General features: G+C 48.8%; 1 protein-coding gene and 1 long non-coding RNA gene across 2 annotated transcripts; both read right to left on the reverse strand.

Moving 5' to 3' along the window:
* Positions 1-4,108: 4,108 nt before the first annotated feature.
* LOC124488223 (serine/threonine-protein kinase BRSK2-like) lies at positions 4,109-13,775 on the reverse strand. Its single transcript, XM_047050792.1, has 19 exons — positions 12,484-13,775; positions 12,053-12,147; positions 11,520-11,605; positions 11,176-11,316; positions 10,926-11,042; positions 10,392-10,425; positions 9,928-9,996; positions 9,566-9,712; positions 8,460-8,491; positions 8,110-8,274; positions 7,905-8,002; positions 7,430-7,580; positions 7,196-7,256; positions 5,872-6,493; positions 5,426-5,474; positions 5,199-5,322; positions 4,656-4,857; positions 4,433-4,522; positions 4,109-4,317 (listed from the first exon to the last, which is right to left on the reverse strand). Exons 1-19 carry the CDS (start codon positions 12,566-12,568, stop codon positions 4,118-4,120), a joined length of 2,568 nt encoding a protein of 855 aa, XP_046906748.1. The 5' UTR covers positions 12,569-13,775; the 3' UTR covers positions 4,109-4,117.
* A 1,291-nt stretch (positions 13,776-15,066) lies between these two features.
* Positions 15,067-17,344, reverse strand: LOC124488215. Its single transcript, XR_006958608.1, has 3 exons — positions 17,196-17,344; positions 15,590-15,691; positions 15,067-15,244 (listed from the first exon to the last, which is right to left on the reverse strand). It is a non-coding gene; the product is annotated as an uncharacterized LOC124488215 (long non-coding RNA).
* Positions 17,345-19,965: the final 2,621 nt, after the last annotated feature.

Consider the following 19,965-nt stretch of genomic DNA (forward strand, 5'->3'; position numbering starts at 1 on the left):
TATACGTCCTTTGCAGTGGACGTATAGCCCCCAACCCCCCCCCCCCCCCCCCCCCCCCCCCCCCCTGAAATGAACAAATGACTCGAAAAAAGATTCGTTCATTTTACTGAACGAGATTCAAAGAACCGAATCAGTAAAAAGAACCGAACTTCCCATCACTAGTACAAGGAGTCTGGGCTTGCTTCATTGACAAGCATTGACTCCCTTGTAGGCGGGTACTCTGTTGAAGTTTAAAAGTATTGGATCTGCCTAAAGCTACTCTGATCTGCCATAACCAATCGCTAGCGTTCGCCTTAGCCAATTCCTTCACCACTACTGTAACAGAGCTAGCTGCCATAGCTGGAAAATCAAACTGTTCCCGAACCCCGTGGGGAGGAGGGCCACAACATCATTGCCACCAACAAAACTCAGCAAAACTTGTTCTTGCTCCAGCTTTAGCTTATGGATATTCGGCAGCGTTGCCACAACGGACAACTTTCTCCTCCGCCATCACGGAACTACAACTCAAACTAGCTCATGACATCAACGTCATCGTTCTCAGCCACTCACTCTGTTCGCTGATTGGACAGGTAGAAAGTTAACCTGAGACATCTGACTTACTTCATTCCCAGACAGAGTACAGAAGCAAAATCAAAACTGAGCAGAAGTACGTTGTAGGACAGAGCTAGGCTACCTTGGTCCCCCAGTGGCTAGATATGTTGATAGGTGTAAACCAAGCCCTGGGTATTCTTCTCGGCCTTTGAGAAAATGAAAGCTCAAATGCTCGGTTTGGAAAATCCTCTCCTCAGTTTTCATTGGCCTAAGCGATATTCCCCGGGTATGGAAGCAAATCAGTGACATCATGTTTTAAATTGTAAAAGGCATTTTAAACACCACCAAAATTGTTGGTCTTGAATCCTCAAAATGAACATTTTGGGTGAATAATTTGGAGATGAAAAACTTTGAGGCAAAAAACTTAGAAGTGATAACAAAATAATAATAATCCTGGATGCACATATTTTCAGAGTTTATTATAATCATAACAATAAGGTGGATGCCTCTTTATTTTGACCATCAATTCAACCATAATAGTTATTTTTTAATCACAGGCAATAGTTATAATAGTGCACTTTTTAAATTATGATACAGACATTTCTTTTTCTTTTTTTACACCTTATTCTACTGACCCTTAGGAATGGAGAATAGTTTACAATCTTAGCTAGAGTAAAGTTGATGAAGATGATGGTGGTAGTGTTGAGGATGATGGTGGTGGTGACATTGATGATAATGATGATGATGAAGGTGAACAATCATAAAGTGAATACAGTGAAGCCACAGACGACGGGCCTTTTGCCCTTACAGCAGAGAGGTGGGGGCAGATAGGGGTGTCTCTTGCCCTGACAGCAGAGAGGTGGGGGCAGATAGGGGTGTCTCTTGCCCTGACAGCAGAGAGGTGGGGGCAGATAGGGGTGTCTCTTGCCCTGACCGCAGAGAGGTGGGGGCAGATAGGGGTGTCTCTTGCCCTTATAGCAGAGAGGTGGGGGCAGATAGGGGTGTCTCTTGCCCTTATAGCAGAGAGGTGGGGGCAGATAGGGGTGTCTCTTGCCCTTATAGCAGAGAGGTGGGGGCAGATAGGGGTGTCTCTTGCCCTTATAGCAGAGAGGTGGGGGCAGATAGGGGTGTCTCTTGCCCTGACCGCAGAGAGGTGGGGGCAGATAGGGGTGTCTCTTGCCCTGACCGCAGAGAGGTGGGGGCAGATAGGGGTGTCTCTTGCCCTGACCGCAGAGGTGGGGGCACATAGGGGTGTCTCTTGCCCTTATAGCAGAGAGGTGGGGGCAGATACGGGTGTAGGACTAAGCAATAAACAAGACAGGTAGAATTAGCGAGCGTGTGATGTTAGTGAGACAGTGTGTGCAGGTAAGGGGGATGGTGGGGATGGGGGTTTCAACATATATAGTCTGTTTTGGATCGGTAATGTTGCATGGTCATGTCTTCATTTCCCTCGCCATCCAGCCTGTTGATGCATGACCTTCTTGCTTCGGTCTACAGTGTGTCAACAGTACACAAAAACACTGTTCTAGTGCATGTCATATGTACACACAAACACACACACACACACAAAGTATCTTTCTAGTATGTGAAATATGTACACACAAACATCCGTTGTCTATGTATAATGATGTCCCCGCAGTCATACACCCGAGATCCACTGTGACTCTTTTCCATGTTCAGAAGAAGCACGAGAGAGGAGGTTACTAAGAAACACTGGTAACCACGGCAGCTGTGCCGGGAGGAAAACAGATAGAAGTGTCTCGGAATGTCGTGTTGGAGCCATGAAGGGAAAACAACATGACGATGCTCATGAGAAACAACGAAAAGAGGAAGAATTATCGCTTGTGATAGTTCCTGATATATTTCTCTTGGTGTAAGATACATGCCTGTGAAATAAATAAATACAATAAATTAACACATGTTAAGGATCTAATCACCTCAAACAAATGATGTAATATCCTGCTGGAGACATTCGGCTGATGTAATATCCTGCTGGAGACATTCGGCTGCATCCATTGCATATTGAGCAGTATGGAAGACTGGTTATGATGAGTAACATCTGTATCTTATAATACTACAGTAGGACATGAACATCAGAAAACACTGCGTTGTCTTCCAGCATGGTGATATTTAGTGATGTGGGTGGTAAAGTAATCGGTTACTTGTCTCGTTGCTGAGGACTGGGAAAATACTCTTTCCCTAGCTTCAAAGTCCAGGTTTAACAAGGAATCAGTCAGTGTCTGCTTGTTGAGTCCTGCGTGACGGGGATGACCATTGATCAATGTTCAAGTTCTGAGTCACAGCATGAATCCTGGAGCTCAGAGAGAACCTGGTAGCCTTTTCTCTGTTAGCCGACTCACACACCAGCGGGAGACGGAATTGTTTGCTCGCTCACAATGTAATTTTTTTCTTTTGTTTTAGTTCGTTTTTTTATATATATTTTCATATTTATTTTTCAAATCAAAAAATACTTTGAATTTTCTTCAGAGCAAGCTTGTCCAACGCACAAACCTTGTATTGTCTCTGAGTTTCCCAAAAAATATTAAAAACACGTTGCTTGTTTCTTTGCAGTTCCTTTTCACGAGGCGTGAGCTCGGCTCAACACCAAACACTCTCTTCTTCATCTCAGCTGACAGCCTCAACACCGTTGAAAACGAATAAATAAATAAATAATCTTAAGTAAAACAAAATAAAAAAATATTTTTTTCACATTCACTTAGTTAGCTTAACTGTTGTATTTCTTTACAGCGAGAGGCCGATGTGTAGCTAGGCTACGCTCGACCCTGGAGAGCTGTCGCCTTTCTGAGCAGGATCTTTTGGTGTTTGTCGACTCATTCATTAGTGTCAGCAGGTTCCAACGTCCAGAGCTGATGTGGATGGTGATCGGCAATTCTTTTGTTTGTTTGTTATATTCGTTTTGTTTGTCCTCTTACACTCAATGGCTTAAAGGTAGTCTACTTACAGTGGGCTGGATCATGTTTCCTGTGGGAGGGGCGCTGTGGGGTGGGATTGGGGGGTTAGAAATGGTTTTATTTCTAAAATCTACCCCAGGATTATAAGCCTGTTCTTAGTTTTGGTTTTAGATGCGATATTGCGAATGAAATGTCACCCAAGTCAACCAGAAACAATGTGGCCTGCTGTATCTTCATGACCTGCTAACGAGCTAGCATGCAGCTAAGCGTTCTGGAGCTCCTGACCTGGGACCCAACCCTCTTGCAGTCGCAGAAAAGATTCATATCCATTTTTTTTTTCCAGAGCACGATTCCTACTGGATCTGGTGGGTCAACTTAGTTGTCCGTTTGAACGGATGTGTGAGTTGTGCAAAAGCAATTTTCTATCATAATATTTGTTCCTTAAGGAGGACGAGGCTTTAAAATGGACGTTGTGAGAAAAGCTTCTTCCTGGAAGCAGGACAGATCAGATCGCTGACAGCTGACAAGTTTGTGTTTTGGTTTTTCGTCCCTGGTGATGTTTTCTGCTGATTCCTGTTTTGTGGCCCTGCTTCCTGTTTGCTCCGTGGGCCGGGTCCTAGGGCTGGGACTGGGTCCTAGGGCTTGGTCCTAGGACTGGGTCCTAGGGCTGGGTCCTAGGGCTGGGATTGGGTCCCGTTGGAGGACAGAAGGCGTGTCCTCTCCTTCCCGGAGCCCCGGCGCTGGAGGACACCACCGCTGCCTCCGATCCCCGCTCCGTCCGCTCGCTCACCCCACTCACATCGGTCGCCCCCACCCTCGGAACGGCGGGAGTTCTGGCGGGTGGGGGTCCCGTGGGGACGGCCGTTCTTCTCGTCTGGGAAGGGGTCAGAGGAGAGAGAGAGGGAGCGGGAGGTCAAGTGACTCTGTCGTACATGACGGTGTGTGTGTGTGGTGTGTGTAGGGGTGTGTGTGGGGGGGGAGGGGCTCACCGGAGAGGGCCTGCGCCATTGGCTGATCGTGAGAGCTCAGAAGCTGGGCCTGGATCGTCTCCACCACTCGTTTAAACCTGCGACTAGGACCTGGACACGCACAGACACGCAGTCAAAAGCACCATACCAAATCTGCCCTGCTTCCTCACCGAACAGCATCAATTCAATCCTCTGGGCATAACGTGTGTCTGTTTCCTCAGCACTGCCCTGGAGCCCCACTGACCTGATATGAGGGTGAAGGTCACGCTGTAGATACCCGACTCTCTCTTGCCCTCCCTCTCCCGCTCCCTCTCCCGCTCGCCCTCAGAGAAGGCGATGTCCACCTGGAACTTGACCGGCTTCTGGAAGACCGACGGGCCGCCAGAGGTCTTGTACTCTGCCCGGAAACTGGTCTGGGAGATGACACTGTGACTGAGAGAGGGGATCTGGGGGCGGGAGGTGGGGGGTAGAGAGAGACTCAGTCTCGCCACCTGCACTGGCTTAGTTCTAAGCCTAGGAACGGAGAGAGGACGAGGGGAGAGAAGAAAAGAGAGGGAGGAAGGGAGAGAAGAGAAGGAGGAGAGAGGAGAGGGAGGAAAGAAGAGAGGAGAGAAGGAGGAGCGGGGGGAGGAGAGGAGGAGAGGAGAGAGGGAGGAGAGAGGAGAGGGGAGAGGAGAGAAGGAGGAGAGAAGGAGGAAAGAGGGGAGGAGAGAGGAGAGGAGAGGAGGAGAGAAGGAGGAGAGAAGGAGGAGAGAGGGAGGGAGGAGAAGAGGAGAGGCTCACTCACAGACAGGAAGGCGTGGACGATGTCAGCTTTGACGGAGCTCAGAGGTTTGTCTCTGATCATAACGAAGATCTGCTCCTCCTTCTCCAGGCTGATGAAGTTCCCGAACCACGACTTCTTAGCCAGCCTGAAGGAAGGCACACAGTAACATGGATTTGAAATGAACGAGCATGTATATAAGCAAGGGTGTGTGTGGTGGTGTGTGTGTGGAGGTGTGTGTGTGATCATACTCAGGACTAGACTCCGGGGTCAGACTGGACATGTCTTCAGAAGTAGGAACTGTGGAGCAGAGACACAGACTCAGGCCTCGAGGAGGGTACGGCTGTCTACCTTAAGCCGTGTCCCTGTACTCAACCTGTCTGGAGCCAGGAAGGGCTCAATGAGAGCTCAAAGAGAGCTTTTTATCGAGAACATCGTGGCCGTGACAAACAGCATCAAGTCACCCCCCCCCCCCATGACAGACAACATCAACAATTATCAGTAGTTTAGTTAAAAAGAAAAACACTGAAATTGTCCTTAACCTGTCCTAACCCTTGCTGTGGATGACATCCAGCATGTGTGTTTACACTGTAAGAGTCTAACCTGTTCTCCTTCACATCACAGTCAGCATCATCGCAACACAACTTCAACAGGAAACCCCCTGGAGACCGTTTCGTCATGACCTTTGACCTCTCACCCTGCAGCTTGCGCCGGTGGAACCTCGGCGACCCCAGCAGGTTGTTCTTGAAGGAGTTGAGGCGTGTCCTCCAGTGGGCGGAGCTACTGGCGGCCATGCCGCCGCCCCCTCCTGGGCTGGAGGGCGGGGTGAGGGAGAGAGAGCCCACGCCCCCTCCCTCTGCCCGCGAGGAAGAGGAGGAGGAGGAGGAGGAGGGCGGGGTGGAGGAGGGGTGGTGGGGATGGTGGACGGGGGTGCCCAGGGGCGTGGGCAGGGGGGAACCCTGCGGGGTGACCTGTGACACAGAGTGACCAGAGTTGGAATAGAAGCTCTTAGTGACAGACTTGAGGACGGACGGAGAAGGGAAGAAAAACAGGCGAGGGATGGGGGAGAGGAGGGGCGAGGGGGAGCGGGAGGGGGAGTTGTGGAGGGGGAGGGACTTGATGGGCTGGAGGTGGGGGCGTTCGGAGGGGCCCTTGGTGGGCAGGGTCTGGGTTTTGGGGTTCTGGGGGTGCTTGAGCTTCTCCGTGGCGCGGGCGGGGCGGGGCGCGGTGGAACTCCCTGGTCTGGGCGTGTCCTTGGGGTGGGAGGTGGCGGAGGTGACGTCTGATTGGCTGAAGGTGAAGACAGGGCTCTGATAGGACTGGGGTTGGGGAGGTGGAGTTGAGGGGATGGAAAATGGAGAGAGAAGGATGGAGATGAGCGTCATGGGTGACTGGAGAGTGAAGCAGAGTGATTCCTGAAAGTGATCATGTGACAGGAAGTGATTCCTGAAAGTGATCATGTGACAGGAAGTGATTCCTGAAAGTGATCATGTGACAGGAAGCGACTGCAGTGCATCGTTAACCTTGTCATTCACTACAACTAAATCATGCTCTTTCCTGTACCATAAACTCGTTTAATGGAATGTTGACAGTATTAAGAAACAGCAGAAGGCTTCATGAACGAGCAGGAGCCATGCAGTGGATTGGTTTCTAGTTGCGTTTCAGAATCCTGTTGCTCTTTCATAATTCCTCCCTGAGTGGTATCAAGCTCGGTTCTCTTTTACTTCTGTCTGATCTGGGCTGTTCCACAGTGTTGCAATAGTGAATGCTGGGGAGACCAGTGAAATCTTATGCAATGAGGTGAGAGCTGTCATGGAGTCAGAGAGCCAGGCTGACGAGTGGAGCTGGAGAGAAATGATCGATGCAGTGTACGAAATGTTGTGTCCTACGTTTAAATGATTTGGAAGCCAGGTCCATGACAGAGAGTCGGACACACCCAGCTGACCTGGAGCCTGTGTGAGAGCAGGCTGAGGAGGGAGACGGGGGAGGAGGGGGAGAGGCGCTGGCCTGAAGGCCCTTACCCTGGGGCTGGTGAGCGGGCTGGAGGACAGGCCGGTGGAGGCCCCGCTGACCGACCGAGACCTGGGAGACACACACACACAGACACACACAGACACACACACACACAGACACACACACACAGCAGAGGAAACACAGACGATCAGAATGTGTTCGTTTTGTGTGTGTGCGTGTAGCTGAGTGTGTAGCTGAGTGTGTGTGTGTGAGAGTATGTTTCTGTGTGTGTGTGTGTGTACCTCTGGCTGTGTGCGGTGTCCAGGGCCCTGCGAGGCGGGGTGGGAGACCCCTGCTCCGTGACGCTCAGCACCTCCAGGCTCTTCCTCTCCGGCCGGCAGCGACCATGACGCGTCAGCATGGGGGAGTCCACACGCTTCCGGGGGGGGTCAGCTGTGGGCCGCACACACACACACATCAGCAGGGTGAGGGAGCAGGGAGACGCCACCCCCTTTAAACACAGTACTGTCCCCACTTACTGAGACACGGTCTCACACATGCATACACACACATACCCCCAAGACACACACACACGTACCCCACACACACCCCCAGAAACCCACCTCACACACAGACAGACAGACCCAGACCCAGACAGACCCAGACAGACAGACAGGCAGACAAACAGACCCAGACAGACAGGCAGACAGACAGACAGACAGGTCTGGTCTGGAGAGGAAGAGAGGGGCGGCTCACTCCTGCCCCCTGCTGACTGACCCACGTCATTACGTGGAGGCAGATCCTCGTCCTCGTAGCTGGGGTAACGCTCCTTCCTGTCAAGCAGCAGGTAGTAGATCATCTTCTCTTGGTTGTCCCTGAGGAGAGGGGGGGGGGGGGGAATAGGAAGAGAAGAAGTAAAGAAAACAAGACGATAAGGACATAACTGATGTGACATAAGGAACCTTGACCCCCCGGTAGGTACTCGTCACTCTGCAGGTCTCTGGTCAGCTTGCTGCGGTCCCTGAAGCAGCCCAGGGAGTGCATACTGTCCAGCACGTCAGGGTCCAGCTCAGCCAGGGACAGGACGCGGCCCACACACACGCGCCGGGGAGGGGGCTGCTCCGGACACGGCTCGTTACGGCCCCCCCTGGAGACAAACACACACACGGGACAACACGGACACACACACACACACACAGGTACACACAGACACAGAAAGTATATTCATTAACAACAAAACACACGAGTATCCCTTTCTCTATACTGTCTATGGGAGGTTAAAATCCACCGTCATCTACATCTGAGAGTCAGACCAAACTAATGAATACTCACTGATACCAGGTGTGCTTCTGAATGGCCTCTAGCTGTAAGAGGCAGAAAGATCGATTAGTACTGTCTGCCCAGGGCAGATGGTGCAGCCTGCAGTGTAAACAACCCTCCCAGGGCTGGCTTCCCAGCAGGAGCACACTCACACACATACACACACAGACAGATACACACACATACACACACAGATACACACATACACACACAGACAGATACACACACATACACACACAGATACACACATACACACACAGACAGATACACACACATACACACACAGATACACACATACACACACACACAGATACACACACATACACACACAGATACACACATACACACACACACAGATACACACACATACACACACAGATACACACATACACACACACACAGATCACATGGCAGGGTGCGAGATGGGAAAGTATGTTTACCATTTATGTTGTCTTTCTGTCTTTCTGTTAGTGTATGGTTTCCAATACAGCATTACATGACTAGATACATGTTAAATGTTGGTTTTATTACACGGCTGTTTTTCACGCTGTAGAATGCTCCATTAACTTGAATGTGGCTCCCCTCGTTCTGAGGTGAACAATGTTTTCATATTTGACTGTTGCTATGCATATTTGACCGCTGTCAAGAGAAGTGGCCTTTATCGGGAAAATAAGCCCCTTGAGAGCGAAGCTACTGCTGTTCGCCCTGTCGGGGCTTATCTTCCCGATAATGACAACGGCGTTCTATACATGATCCCTTACGTATACTATATACTTAAACACAACAAGTGATCCAGTATCAAGTGAGTCCATGCATCTGGTCCTGGTTCTGGACTGGTTCTGGTCTGAGTCTGAGTCTGGGTCTGGGTCTGGGTCTGGGTCTGGTCTAGGTCTGGGTCTGGTCTAGGTCTGGGTCTGGGTCTGGGTCTGGGTCTGGGTCTGGGTCTGGTCTAGGTCTGGTCTGGGTCTGGGTCTGGGTCTGGGTCTGGGTCTGGTCTAGGTCTGGGTCTGGGTCTGGGTCTGGGTCTGGGTCTGGGTCTGGGTCTGGGTCTGGGTCTGGGTCTGGTCTAGGTCTGGGTCTGGTTGTGTTCCACCCCTAGTTGTGGTTGTGGTCCGTACCGTGAGTCTCTTGTCCGGGCAGACCTCAATCATGCCCCTGAGCAGCGCTTGGCAGTCGGGGGGGATGAAGTGGGGCATGTGGAACACCCCACTCTTCACCTTCTCCAGCAGCTGGCGCAGGTTGTCATGGTCAAACGGCAGCGCCCCCTACAGGAGGGGAAGAGGGAAGGAGAGAGAGAGAGAGACAGAGAGAGAGAGAGAGAGAGAGATGGAAAGAGAGAGAGACAGAGAGAGAGATGGAAAAAGAGAGAGGAGGGATGTCAAAAGTTGTATTTGATTCTTACTGATACGGAATAGCACCCACACTGTCCTTTATGAGAATGTACTGATGTATGTGTGTGGGGGGGGGGGGGCACGCTCACCACCAGCAGAGCGAAGAGAATGACTCCACAACTCCACACGTCTGCTCTCCGTCCATCGTACTTTTCACCCTGAGAGAGGGAGGGAGGGAGAGAGAGGGAGGGGGAGAGAAAGAGAGAGAGAGAAGGAGGGAGGGGGGAGAGAGGGAGGGGGAGAGAGAGGGAGGGAGAGAGAGAGAGAGGGAGGGGAAGAGGGAGGGAGGGGGGAGAGGGGGGGGAGAGAGGGAGGGAGGGGGAGAGAGAGGGAGGGGTAGAGAGAGGGAGGGGGAGAGAGAGGGAGAGGAAGGGAGGGGAAGAGGGAGGGAGGGGAAGAGAGAGGGATGGGGGGAGAGAGGGAGAGAAAGAAACACTGAATTAATCCTACAATTCTTTTACATGTAAGGTTATTGTAATGACAGCTTCTCAGTGAATGATACTTAGTGAGTCTAAGTGTCCAGCTGTTAGCAGGCGGCGTGAGGACAACCCACCCGGATCACCTCTGGACACGCGTAGTGTGGGGATCTGAAAACAACATGGCATCAGAGACAGACAAGTACCAAAGACCTGACACACACACACACCTGTGTGTCCAGGTGTGTGTAAGCAGGTGTGTGTAAGCAGGTGTGTGTAAGCAGGTGTGTGTGTGTGTGTGTGTGTCTCAGAGAGAGAGGACTCACCCACAGTGTGTGTAAGCAGGTGTGTGTAAGCAGGTGTCTCAGAGAGAGAGGACTCACCCACAGTGTGTGTAAGCAGGTGTGTGTAGCAGGTGTGTGTCTCAGAGAGAGAGGACTCACCCACAGTGTGTGTAGCAGGTGTGTGTCTCAGAGAGAGAGGACTCACCCACAGTGTGTGTAGCAGGTGTGTGTCTCAGAGAGAGAGGACTCACCCACAGTGTGTGTAGCAGGTGTCTGAGAGAGAGAGGACTCACCCACAGTGTGTGTGTGTGCATGTGTGTGTGTGTGCATGTGTGTGTGTGTGTGTGTGTGTGTGTGTGTGTGTGTGTGTGTGTGTGAGAGACTCACCCACAGCTGGTCTCCAGCAGACTGTCTCCCACCTGTAGGGAGGCCATGCCGAAGTCTGCGATCCTGATGTTGCTCTTCTCATCCAGCAGCAGGTTCTCTGGCTTCAGGTCTCTGTGGCTGCGGGCCGGGGGACCGTCAGCAGTAACACTCACTGGTACCAATACACACTAATACTAATACACACTAATACCAATACACACAGGGTCATGTGACAGGTTCATGTGACAGGGTCATGTGACAGGGTCCCTACCAGATGGAGTGACTGTGGCAGAAGTCCAGAGCAGAGATGATCTGTCTGAAAAACTTCCGGGCCTCCTTCGGAGTCAGCCTGCCTTTCTTCACAAGGTAGTCAAACAGCTCTCCTCCAGACACGTGCTCCAGCACCAGGTACCTGGTGGGGAGAGAGAGAGAGAGAGAGAGAGAGAGAGAGAGAGAGAGAGAGAGAGAGGGGAGAGGGAGAGGGACAGAGACAGAGAGACAGAGACAGAGAGAAAGAGAGACAGCAGATGAATCGAGTCCTTGGAGTCATGTACACATCTCAGCGTGGGGTCTGGTGTCTAGGGCAGAGCAGAGTCCTGCTCCTGAATGACTCACAGGTATTTGTTATTCTCATAAACATCATGTAGCTTCAACACATGAGGATGCTCAATCAGTTTAAGAATGGCAATCTCCCTCTCCACCTACACAACAGAGAAAGACAGAGAGAGAGAGAGAGAGAGAGAGAGAGAGAGAGAGAGAGAGAGAGAGAGAGAGACAGAGAGAGAGACAGAGAGAGAGACAGAGAGAGAGACAGAGAGAGAGAGAGAAAGAGACAGAGAGAGAGAGAGAGGGGGGGAAGAAGAAAGAGATGGGGGAATAAAAGGACGAAAGAGACAAGATTGAAATTTGTTTGGAATTTAAATGCAATCACATAACACCTATCTCATCTGGTCTGATGGAATTGAATTGAATGTTGTTGAAATGACCCAGTTTTTTTGGGAGCTGGTACTGCCTGCATGCGTCTACAGAACACGGTAAACAAAAACAGGACAGCAAAAAACAAGCAGAAAATCCTAGTTGCAGTACAGTTACAGTTCTAATCATGCATATGAAAACAGTGGTGATGTTGTCCTTGGTCCTGTCCCTACCTTCATCAGAACAGACTCAGACAGCTTCTCTCGGTTCACTATCTTGATGGCCACCTTCTGGCCTGTGATGCAGTGCACCCCAAGCTTGACCAGACCTGAAGCACAGGAAGGTGGTCTGTCACACACACACACAGCCGGGGACAACACACACATCCACTCTGCACACCACACACACACACTGGCAAGCATACACACACACGCACACACTGTGCATCCCACACACAGACTGACAAGTCTGGCAACTATCCATTAGAGACACACACATGCCTGTACACACACACACACACATGCCTGTACACACATACATCACACATGCCTGTACACACATACAAACGCACGCACACACATACAAACACACGAACACAAACGCACGCACACACAAACACATGCACACACCATAATAATCTTTACAGGTAATAAGGAAGCCTCACCTGTCTGTCCCTTGCCGAGTGTCTTCTCCAGTCGGTATGGCCCAACATATTGAGCTGACTGACTCAATGACAGTTCCTTACTCATACTGCTCTAACTATCCACTAATACACTACTACTACTACTACTACACACTACTACACTAATACTAGTACTAACGTACTGGACGCAACGTATGTGATTACTATGCAATAAATATACAAGATATCATGAAATACGAATACACGCCTCTAAACAACGACTGAAATGACAGCTGAAATGCAGGATTCTCTGAGACAGGTAGGAGTTGTACATACATGTACTCTAGAGGTAAAGGTGAAATTTGTTCCGAAATACAACTTGTGGGTACCGGAACATTGTTAACCAATGGCTAAATTGATGTCAATATAATAGTTTTCTCTACGTTTGGGATCGCTTCTAAGTAAAGCGGACATCTATAACGACATTTAAATTGACGAAGGAGAGGTAGAATATCAGGAGGAGCACAGTCACAAACATAAGAAAAAAATGGTGACACCTATTGAGAATAGAAATACGACAGGACCTATAAAACAGTTCGACCTTCCTGTCAGAATCTACGTGCTGAGTTACTATTGTATTGTAAGTATTGGTCCATAACGTTACGATCATCTAAATAGGATTTAGTGTGATAGACACATTATCACTATTACAATTATACCAATATCAATATAATCTGTTAAATAGATGCAATATCACTAAATTGCTCAATCGATGCATTTAAATGGCATATTAGTCAGGTAGGCGCTGTTCTCGCCCAGAGTAGCTATTACAGATGGTATTTACTGGGTAAGGCCTGCATCACAGGTGGAACTGCATGTATTCAAATAGCTTCGAATGCTCCTGATCCGGGTTAGCCTAGCCCACGTCTATCCAGTCTATCAGCGTCTGTCAAAATCTAATCATTTTAAAGTTTCTTTGTAACACGAAATGATACGTTTCGTCCTGTAGCCACAACGTAGCACATTTCTTAGAGGAAAGATGTGTTCCTTGCAAAACAAGCATCTTTACCGTGGCGCCCTCGCCCCCTCCCTCTCTTCTCTCCCTGCAAGTAGCGTATCACAGCATCTTCTGTGTGTTTGGCGTGTCCTCCCTCGCCGGCACCAATTTCAGTCACCGTTTTACTGGTCAGAAACAGACAGCTGCATGTATGTTCACGCAACACTCTACACACGCTAATTTTCCCTATCGTAAACACAGACTGCGCATATAGAGGCCTCTTCCTTTATAATCCTCTGCTTTTCTTGCCGTAAATCGATATTTTCTCTCTCCTCTTCCTTCGTCTCATTCGCATCAGCATCCGGGTCCCACCCCCCTCCATCCCCTCTTCCCCGCCCTCTCATCTCCCTGAAATGCACGTCTCTGCATTCCCCTCGCAGGGTCGTGCCAGCTGCACTTGGTTACTTCTCACTGATAGTGATCACTTCTTCTATCAACACCACATAAAGCAACCATTAACACAGCTGTTTACGGCCTTTAATTCTGACGATTCTTCAGGTAGGCAGGGGCTGTTCTACATGGGGGCCTACAGGGGCCAGAGCCCCCTGTAAAAATGTCCCTGGCCCCCCTGAGCTGACTGTTTTTTTAATGTAGTTTTTCTTCTTAGTCATCATGAAACGAGGAATGGACATTGCAGCCTTTTTTGCCCCAGTAAATCAAAAAGTTCGAGAAACATATCAAGGTATTGAGAGAGCTGAGGAGCTGGAAGAGGGAGAGCCAGAGCAGTTTGTATGATTTTAATGTACAGCCAAATGAAAATATTTAATTTTTTAATATAATTTGTTTCCGTTTTTTAATGTGGCCCTCTGATTAAACACTGGCACCCCCTTGGCCCACCCAGTAAAATGTGTCTAGAACCGCCACTGCAGGTAGGCTATGCTTTATGACCTGCCCTGCAATATTTTATCATATATATCCTATCACAGATAGCCTATAATTTCTATTAATAATGATCTAAATATAACTGAATTTAAACATGTTATCATGTAAAATGGTAAATGGACTGCATTTATATGGTGCGCTTTCTACCTGCACTCAAAGCGCTTTACACTTTTGCCTCTCATTCACACTCACACATACCGACGGCGGCGGAGCTGGGCCTGCCCATCAGGAGCAACTTCAGAGTCTTACTCTAGGATACTTCAGCACATGGCCTGGGAGGAGTCGGGGATCGACCGACAACCTTGCGATTAACAGAGAAAATCCTAAACCAACATCTTCCAGTGGAATGCATGAAAGCTTCTGACACCCTCTCATGTTAAGTGTTTACGTTAACAGTTATTAAGATTTTAAACCTAATAAAAGGATTGTGTAGCTATTCCATGGAAGAAATTAACAATGTCTGAAAGATTTTTGACTGTTATTGAAATTAAGATCTCAAAGGCATAGCGTCACCCAAGGCGCCTGTGATTCTTTGAGCAGTGTGTCATCTCAGTCATTGATATTATGCAAACTTATTGAATTCCCATAAAACAATTAGGTTCTAAAATTAAGCCTACACTGGTTCACAATGCACATAGTGATCATATCAGCAGTAAGGAACACATAAAATTTCCAAACTTTATTCAAAAACTGTCTTTATTGTAAAATATATATGCTTCTCTTAGCATTGACAAGTCACAGTATGAAAGCCAGGCTCATCACAATGAGTGGATGAGTTTGTCTCAGGTATTCTGGCGTTGCTGCTAACTCCCGCCCGCAAGGACCAGATGGTTCAGTCCACAACCACAGGCGAGGAGGGGAATGCTGGGATAGTAGAGGCAAAATCAGAATCAGAATGGGATTTATTATCCAGTTTGCGCAGACAAGGAATTTACTTTGGCAGGAAGGTGCATACAATAAACATATAGGAACCTATCTATACTAAGGGTACATAGGGTACAAAAACGACAAAAAAAAGAAAATGTCAAGTTGAGAGATGGGGAGAATGCACACCAGCACCCAATGGATATTTGGGGGGATCATCTCAGTGGTAGCTGACCACTGTGGTGACCACCACTTTGTGCTGCTAAAGGTGTTTTGTGCTGGTGGTGTTTTGTGCTGGTGGTGTTTTGTGCTGGTGCTGGTGGTGGTGGAGGTGTGGGTACAGACCAAGGGGCCGGCCCAGGTCAGGAGCTCTCTGACAGGGTCTTCACGCACGTCTGGAAGGCCTCCATCAGATCCCTGCAGCTCTCCTCACCCTTCTGCTTCACACTGACACACACACACCATGCTGAGGTCAACAATACTGCTCAGCGCACTGACACACACACACACAGACAACATACACACACGTTTACAGATACACACACACACACAGCATACAGACACACATTTACAGGTCTACACATGGTCACAGAAACACACACACTTTAGGAGAAGTCCGGATGAAACATATTTAGAAGCAAAGCTCCTAACAGGGAGATCATCAGAGGACATAGACAGACTCCTAGAGAGCGACCATGTCCTCTCCAAGATCATCGAGGCTCCTGGAGCCTGGGAGCCTGGGGGGCTGGGGGCCTGGGGGGCTGGGGGGCTGGGGGCCTGGGGGCATGGGGGCCAGGGGGCCTGGGAGCCTGGGGGCTGGGGGCCAGGGGGCCTGGGGGGCTGGGGGCCAGGGGGCCTGGGAGCCTGGGGGCTGGGGGCCAGGGGGCCTGGGGGCCAGGGGGGCTGGGGGCCAGGGGGCCTGGGGGCCAGGGGGGCTGGGGGCCAGGGGGCCAGGGGGCCTGGGGGCCTGGGGGCCAGAGGGGCTGGGGGTCAGGGGGCCTGGGAGCCTGGGGGGCTGGGGGACCCGAGCCAGGACCCGAGCCAGGTCTGCCTCTGTGAGTCTGGAGCGTAACATGAACCAGCACAGGGAGTGCGTCAGTCTTCTCTATAGGTCACCCACGGCTGGGCTATTTTAGGCTCAGTCCCACACAGCCCACAGGCAAAAGGCCACATATACATTACAGAGGACTGTCAGCTGGGCCCTGTGCCGTCCAGAGGAGCCAATCAGCGGAGTTTCAGAATGAGCAGCTGCCTCCAAGGTTTTGTGTAGTCTCTCACAGTCTGTGTGTATGTGTTTTTACTTATGTTTGTATATGTGTGCTCGAATGTGTGTGTTTGTTTGTGGTGTGTATTTGTGTGTGTGGTGTGTGTTTGTATGTGTGTATATGCGTGTATGTGTTTATGGTGTACGTGTGTATGTGTGTGGTATGTCTGTTTGTGCGTATGGCGTGTGTTTGTTTGTTTTTGTGTGTGCGTCTGTGTGTGTGTGTGTGTGTGCATGATCAGATGGTAGTAATCCTCTCACATGAAGATAAGCCTGGGACATGTTGAGCCCTGATGCATTCAAACCCAGCACACACATTGCATGTGACTACTGAATGACAGGACACACAGTACCACGTGCAACAAAGTTACTATCAAAACACTATCACACAACGTTCCACATCAACAAAGAGGAAAACACAAACTACAACAGGATAGAATATTCTTACAAGATACAAGAGAGATCAAAATCAAATCAAATGTATTTGTATAGCCCTTTTTACAAGCAATGTCACAGAGGGCTTCACATACGCCCATAGAACTGCCCTTCAACCAGGCATAGGAGATAGTTCCTCAGTAATAAAGGAGAACATTAAACATTTTAAACTGTCCCTTGTCATATCCCTCTTAAAGTGGGGTAACTCTTAAAGGTTAGGTAACCCTTAAAGGTGGGGTAACTCTGACTCACCACTTGTTGGCGTCGTCCAGGATGACCTGGCATGGAGCAGGAACGACAAGCTCTGAGTCTGGCATGCTGCTGGCTGCTGGCTGACTGGCTGCTGGCTGCTGGCTGTCTGGCTGTCTGACTGCTGGCTGCTAGCTGCTGACTGCTGGCTGTCTGGCTGCTGGAGCTCTACTGTGGGACTGGAGACTGGAGCTGCTAGGGTTAGGGCTGTCAGGTGGGAGATCAGCGACAGACGGGGGGAGAGAGAGGGGAGAGAAGAGGAGGATAGGAATGGGAGTCAGGTGGCTGAGCGGTTAGAGCTATGGGCTAGTAATCTGAAGGTTGGCTGTTCGATTCCCGGCCGGTGCACATGACTTGTGTCCTTGGGCAAGGCACTTCACCCTACTTGCCTCGGGGAGAATGTCCCTGTACTTACTGTAAGTCGCTCTGGATAAGAGCGTCTGCTAAATGACTAAATGTAAATGTAGGAAGGCAAAGGGTACTGGGGTGAGAATGGGGTGAGAGGGAGAGGGAGAGAGAGACCAGGCAGGACAGAGCGAAGGATAATGAATGTTTCAGTGCAGGGTTGCCGGCCAGCTAGAGTCGGTGTCTGTAGAGAGGTCAGGATGCAGCCAGGAGACACGACACCAGAGCTGGGACAGAGCCAGAAGGACAGAGCTACCAGAGGGGTAGGGCTACCAGAGGGGTAGGGCTGCCAGAAGGACAGAGCTACCAGAGGGGTAGGCATACCAGAGGGGTAGGGCTACCAGAATGACAGAGCTACCAGAACGACAGAGCTACCAGAAGAACAGAGCTACCAGAGGGACAGAGCTACCAGAACAACAGAGCTACCAGAATGACAGAGCTACCAGAAGGACAGAGCTACCAGAGGGACAGAGCTACCAGAAGGACAGAGTTACCAGAGGGGTTTCCATCCCTGATGTCAGAGACTGAACTGCAGTTTGAATTCAGAGAAAAAAATTGCTTCCTATCTCCTCCCATCTCTGCTAACAACAACAAACTGCTGAAAGTGGAGGAGAGAGAGCGATTGAAAGTAAGCAGGAACGCGGTAGAAGAGGTGAAAGAGCGAACGAGAAAAAGGTGTGAAAAAAATGTTTTTCTAAAAACCTTTGAGAAAGGTTTTGGGGGAAAAAAAACTATGTCAAAAAATATAATCAAATGGTTGAAAAAAACAAATATCAATATGGAAGCAAATCGTGACCAAAATTCAAATGAAAATGCATTTCCAGAAATGCATTTTCATTTTAAGAATGTGGCTGCATTATTTGACTCATAAATCAAATTAGTATTCAATCATCCTATTTGCATTTTCATTTTCTTCTTTAAGACTGCTCATTCTTTCCCTTAATTAAAATGAAAACGAAAAAGACATTTGAAATTTAATTTTCAAAATATGCCCCAGCAAATAGATACCAAAATTCAATTTGAAATGTAAAATTTGAAAATGAAAATGCATTTCCAGAAATGCATTTTAATTTTAAGAACGTGGCTGCAAAATCGTGACCACAATTCAAATTCAAATGCATTTCCAGAAATGCATTTTCATTTTCAAGAACGTGGCTGCAAAATCGTGACCACAATTCAAATTCAAATGCATTTTCAGAAATGCATTTTCATTTTAAGAACGTGGCTGCAAAATCGTGACCACAATTCAAATTCAAATGTATTTCCAGAAATGCATTTTCATTTTAAGAATGTGGCTGCATTATTTGACTCATAAATCAAATTAGTTCTGATAAGTACTGAGAGGACATTGCATTTTCATTTTCATGTTCTGCCCGCAAAGAACTGCCCATAATTCGAAAACGAAAATGCATTCTGAGCGGCGCAGTTGAGTGACGTCAGTAGCCGCTCTTCTTCAGCTCCCTGCTGACCGAGCTACCCATCTTGTTCGGTAGGGGGCGGTGTGCACATACGCATTGCATTACATGGCAAATGTGCCGGGAAATTGATTGAATTACCGGGTCTTTAGAGGACGCATCACAGATCATGGCACTCCCTCAAATTGTGCAGACACTGATAGAATTAGCTGAGCTGGTAGAAACTAATAATATATCTGAGTCTGATGCCCGTGACCGAGTAGAACAAGTCACAGAGAGCTTGGCTGCATACTCTGCCGTCACAGACGTACACATTAATGAGGTTGCCATAGTAAACCTCTCTTCAGTCCTGGAACGGCTGGATGCTGTGGAGCCTCAAATGGGACGGGGACGACCAACCATCCACATCCCGTTCGAGTCCATCGAAAACTATTTATTAAATGGTTTAAAAATAAAGGACATAGCGGAGCTGTTGTCGGCCACCAGACCATCCGTCGGAGGATGCAAAGCAACGGATTTATGGAGCTAGAAAGCTGACAAAAGTATCTGAATTTGAATATGAAAGATCTGAAATATTTGTGTGTCGAATTTCATAAAACTGAAATATATTGCTGTTGAATATATAATATCTGAATTATTTGTATGCCAAATTTAATACAACTGAATTATTTTGATCCAAAAATAAAACATTCTAAAATTCAGATTGCAGGAATTCAGATTCTTGAAATTCAGATTGCGGAAATTCAAATTCAGATTGCGGAAATTCAGATTTTGTCTGAACCAGGCCAAAGGTGAAACAGCTTGCTTTCACAGGAAAAAGTAGACCATTTAATAAATAGTTCTCGATGGACTCGAACGGGATGTGGATGGTTGGTCGTCCCCGTCCCATTTGAGGCTCCACAGCATCCAGCCGTTCCAGGACTGAAGAGAGGTTTACTATGGCAACCTCATTA

This window comes from Hypomesus transpacificus, unplaced genomic scaffold, assembly GCF_021917145.1.
Source record: "Hypomesus transpacificus isolate Combined female unplaced genomic scaffold, fHypTra1 scaffold_127, whole genome shotgun sequence".
NCBI lineage: Eukaryota > Metazoa > Chordata > Actinopteri > Osmeriformes > Osmeridae > Hypomesus > Hypomesus transpacificus.

Coding starts and splice junctions, on each gene's coding strand:
- LOC124488223 (XM_047050792.1), bottom strand. CDS start 12,568: ATGAGTAAGGAACTGTCATTGAGTCAGTCAGCTCAATATGTTGGGCCA. Junction 11,043..11,175: donor TGCCACAGTCACTCCATCTG/GTAGGGACCCTG, acceptor CCCGGCCCGCAG/CCACAGAGACCTGAAGCCAG. Junction 7,581..7,904: donor GCCTCCACGTAATGACGTGG/GTCAGTCAGCAG, acceptor TGCGGCCCACAG/CTGACCCCCCCCGGAAGCGT.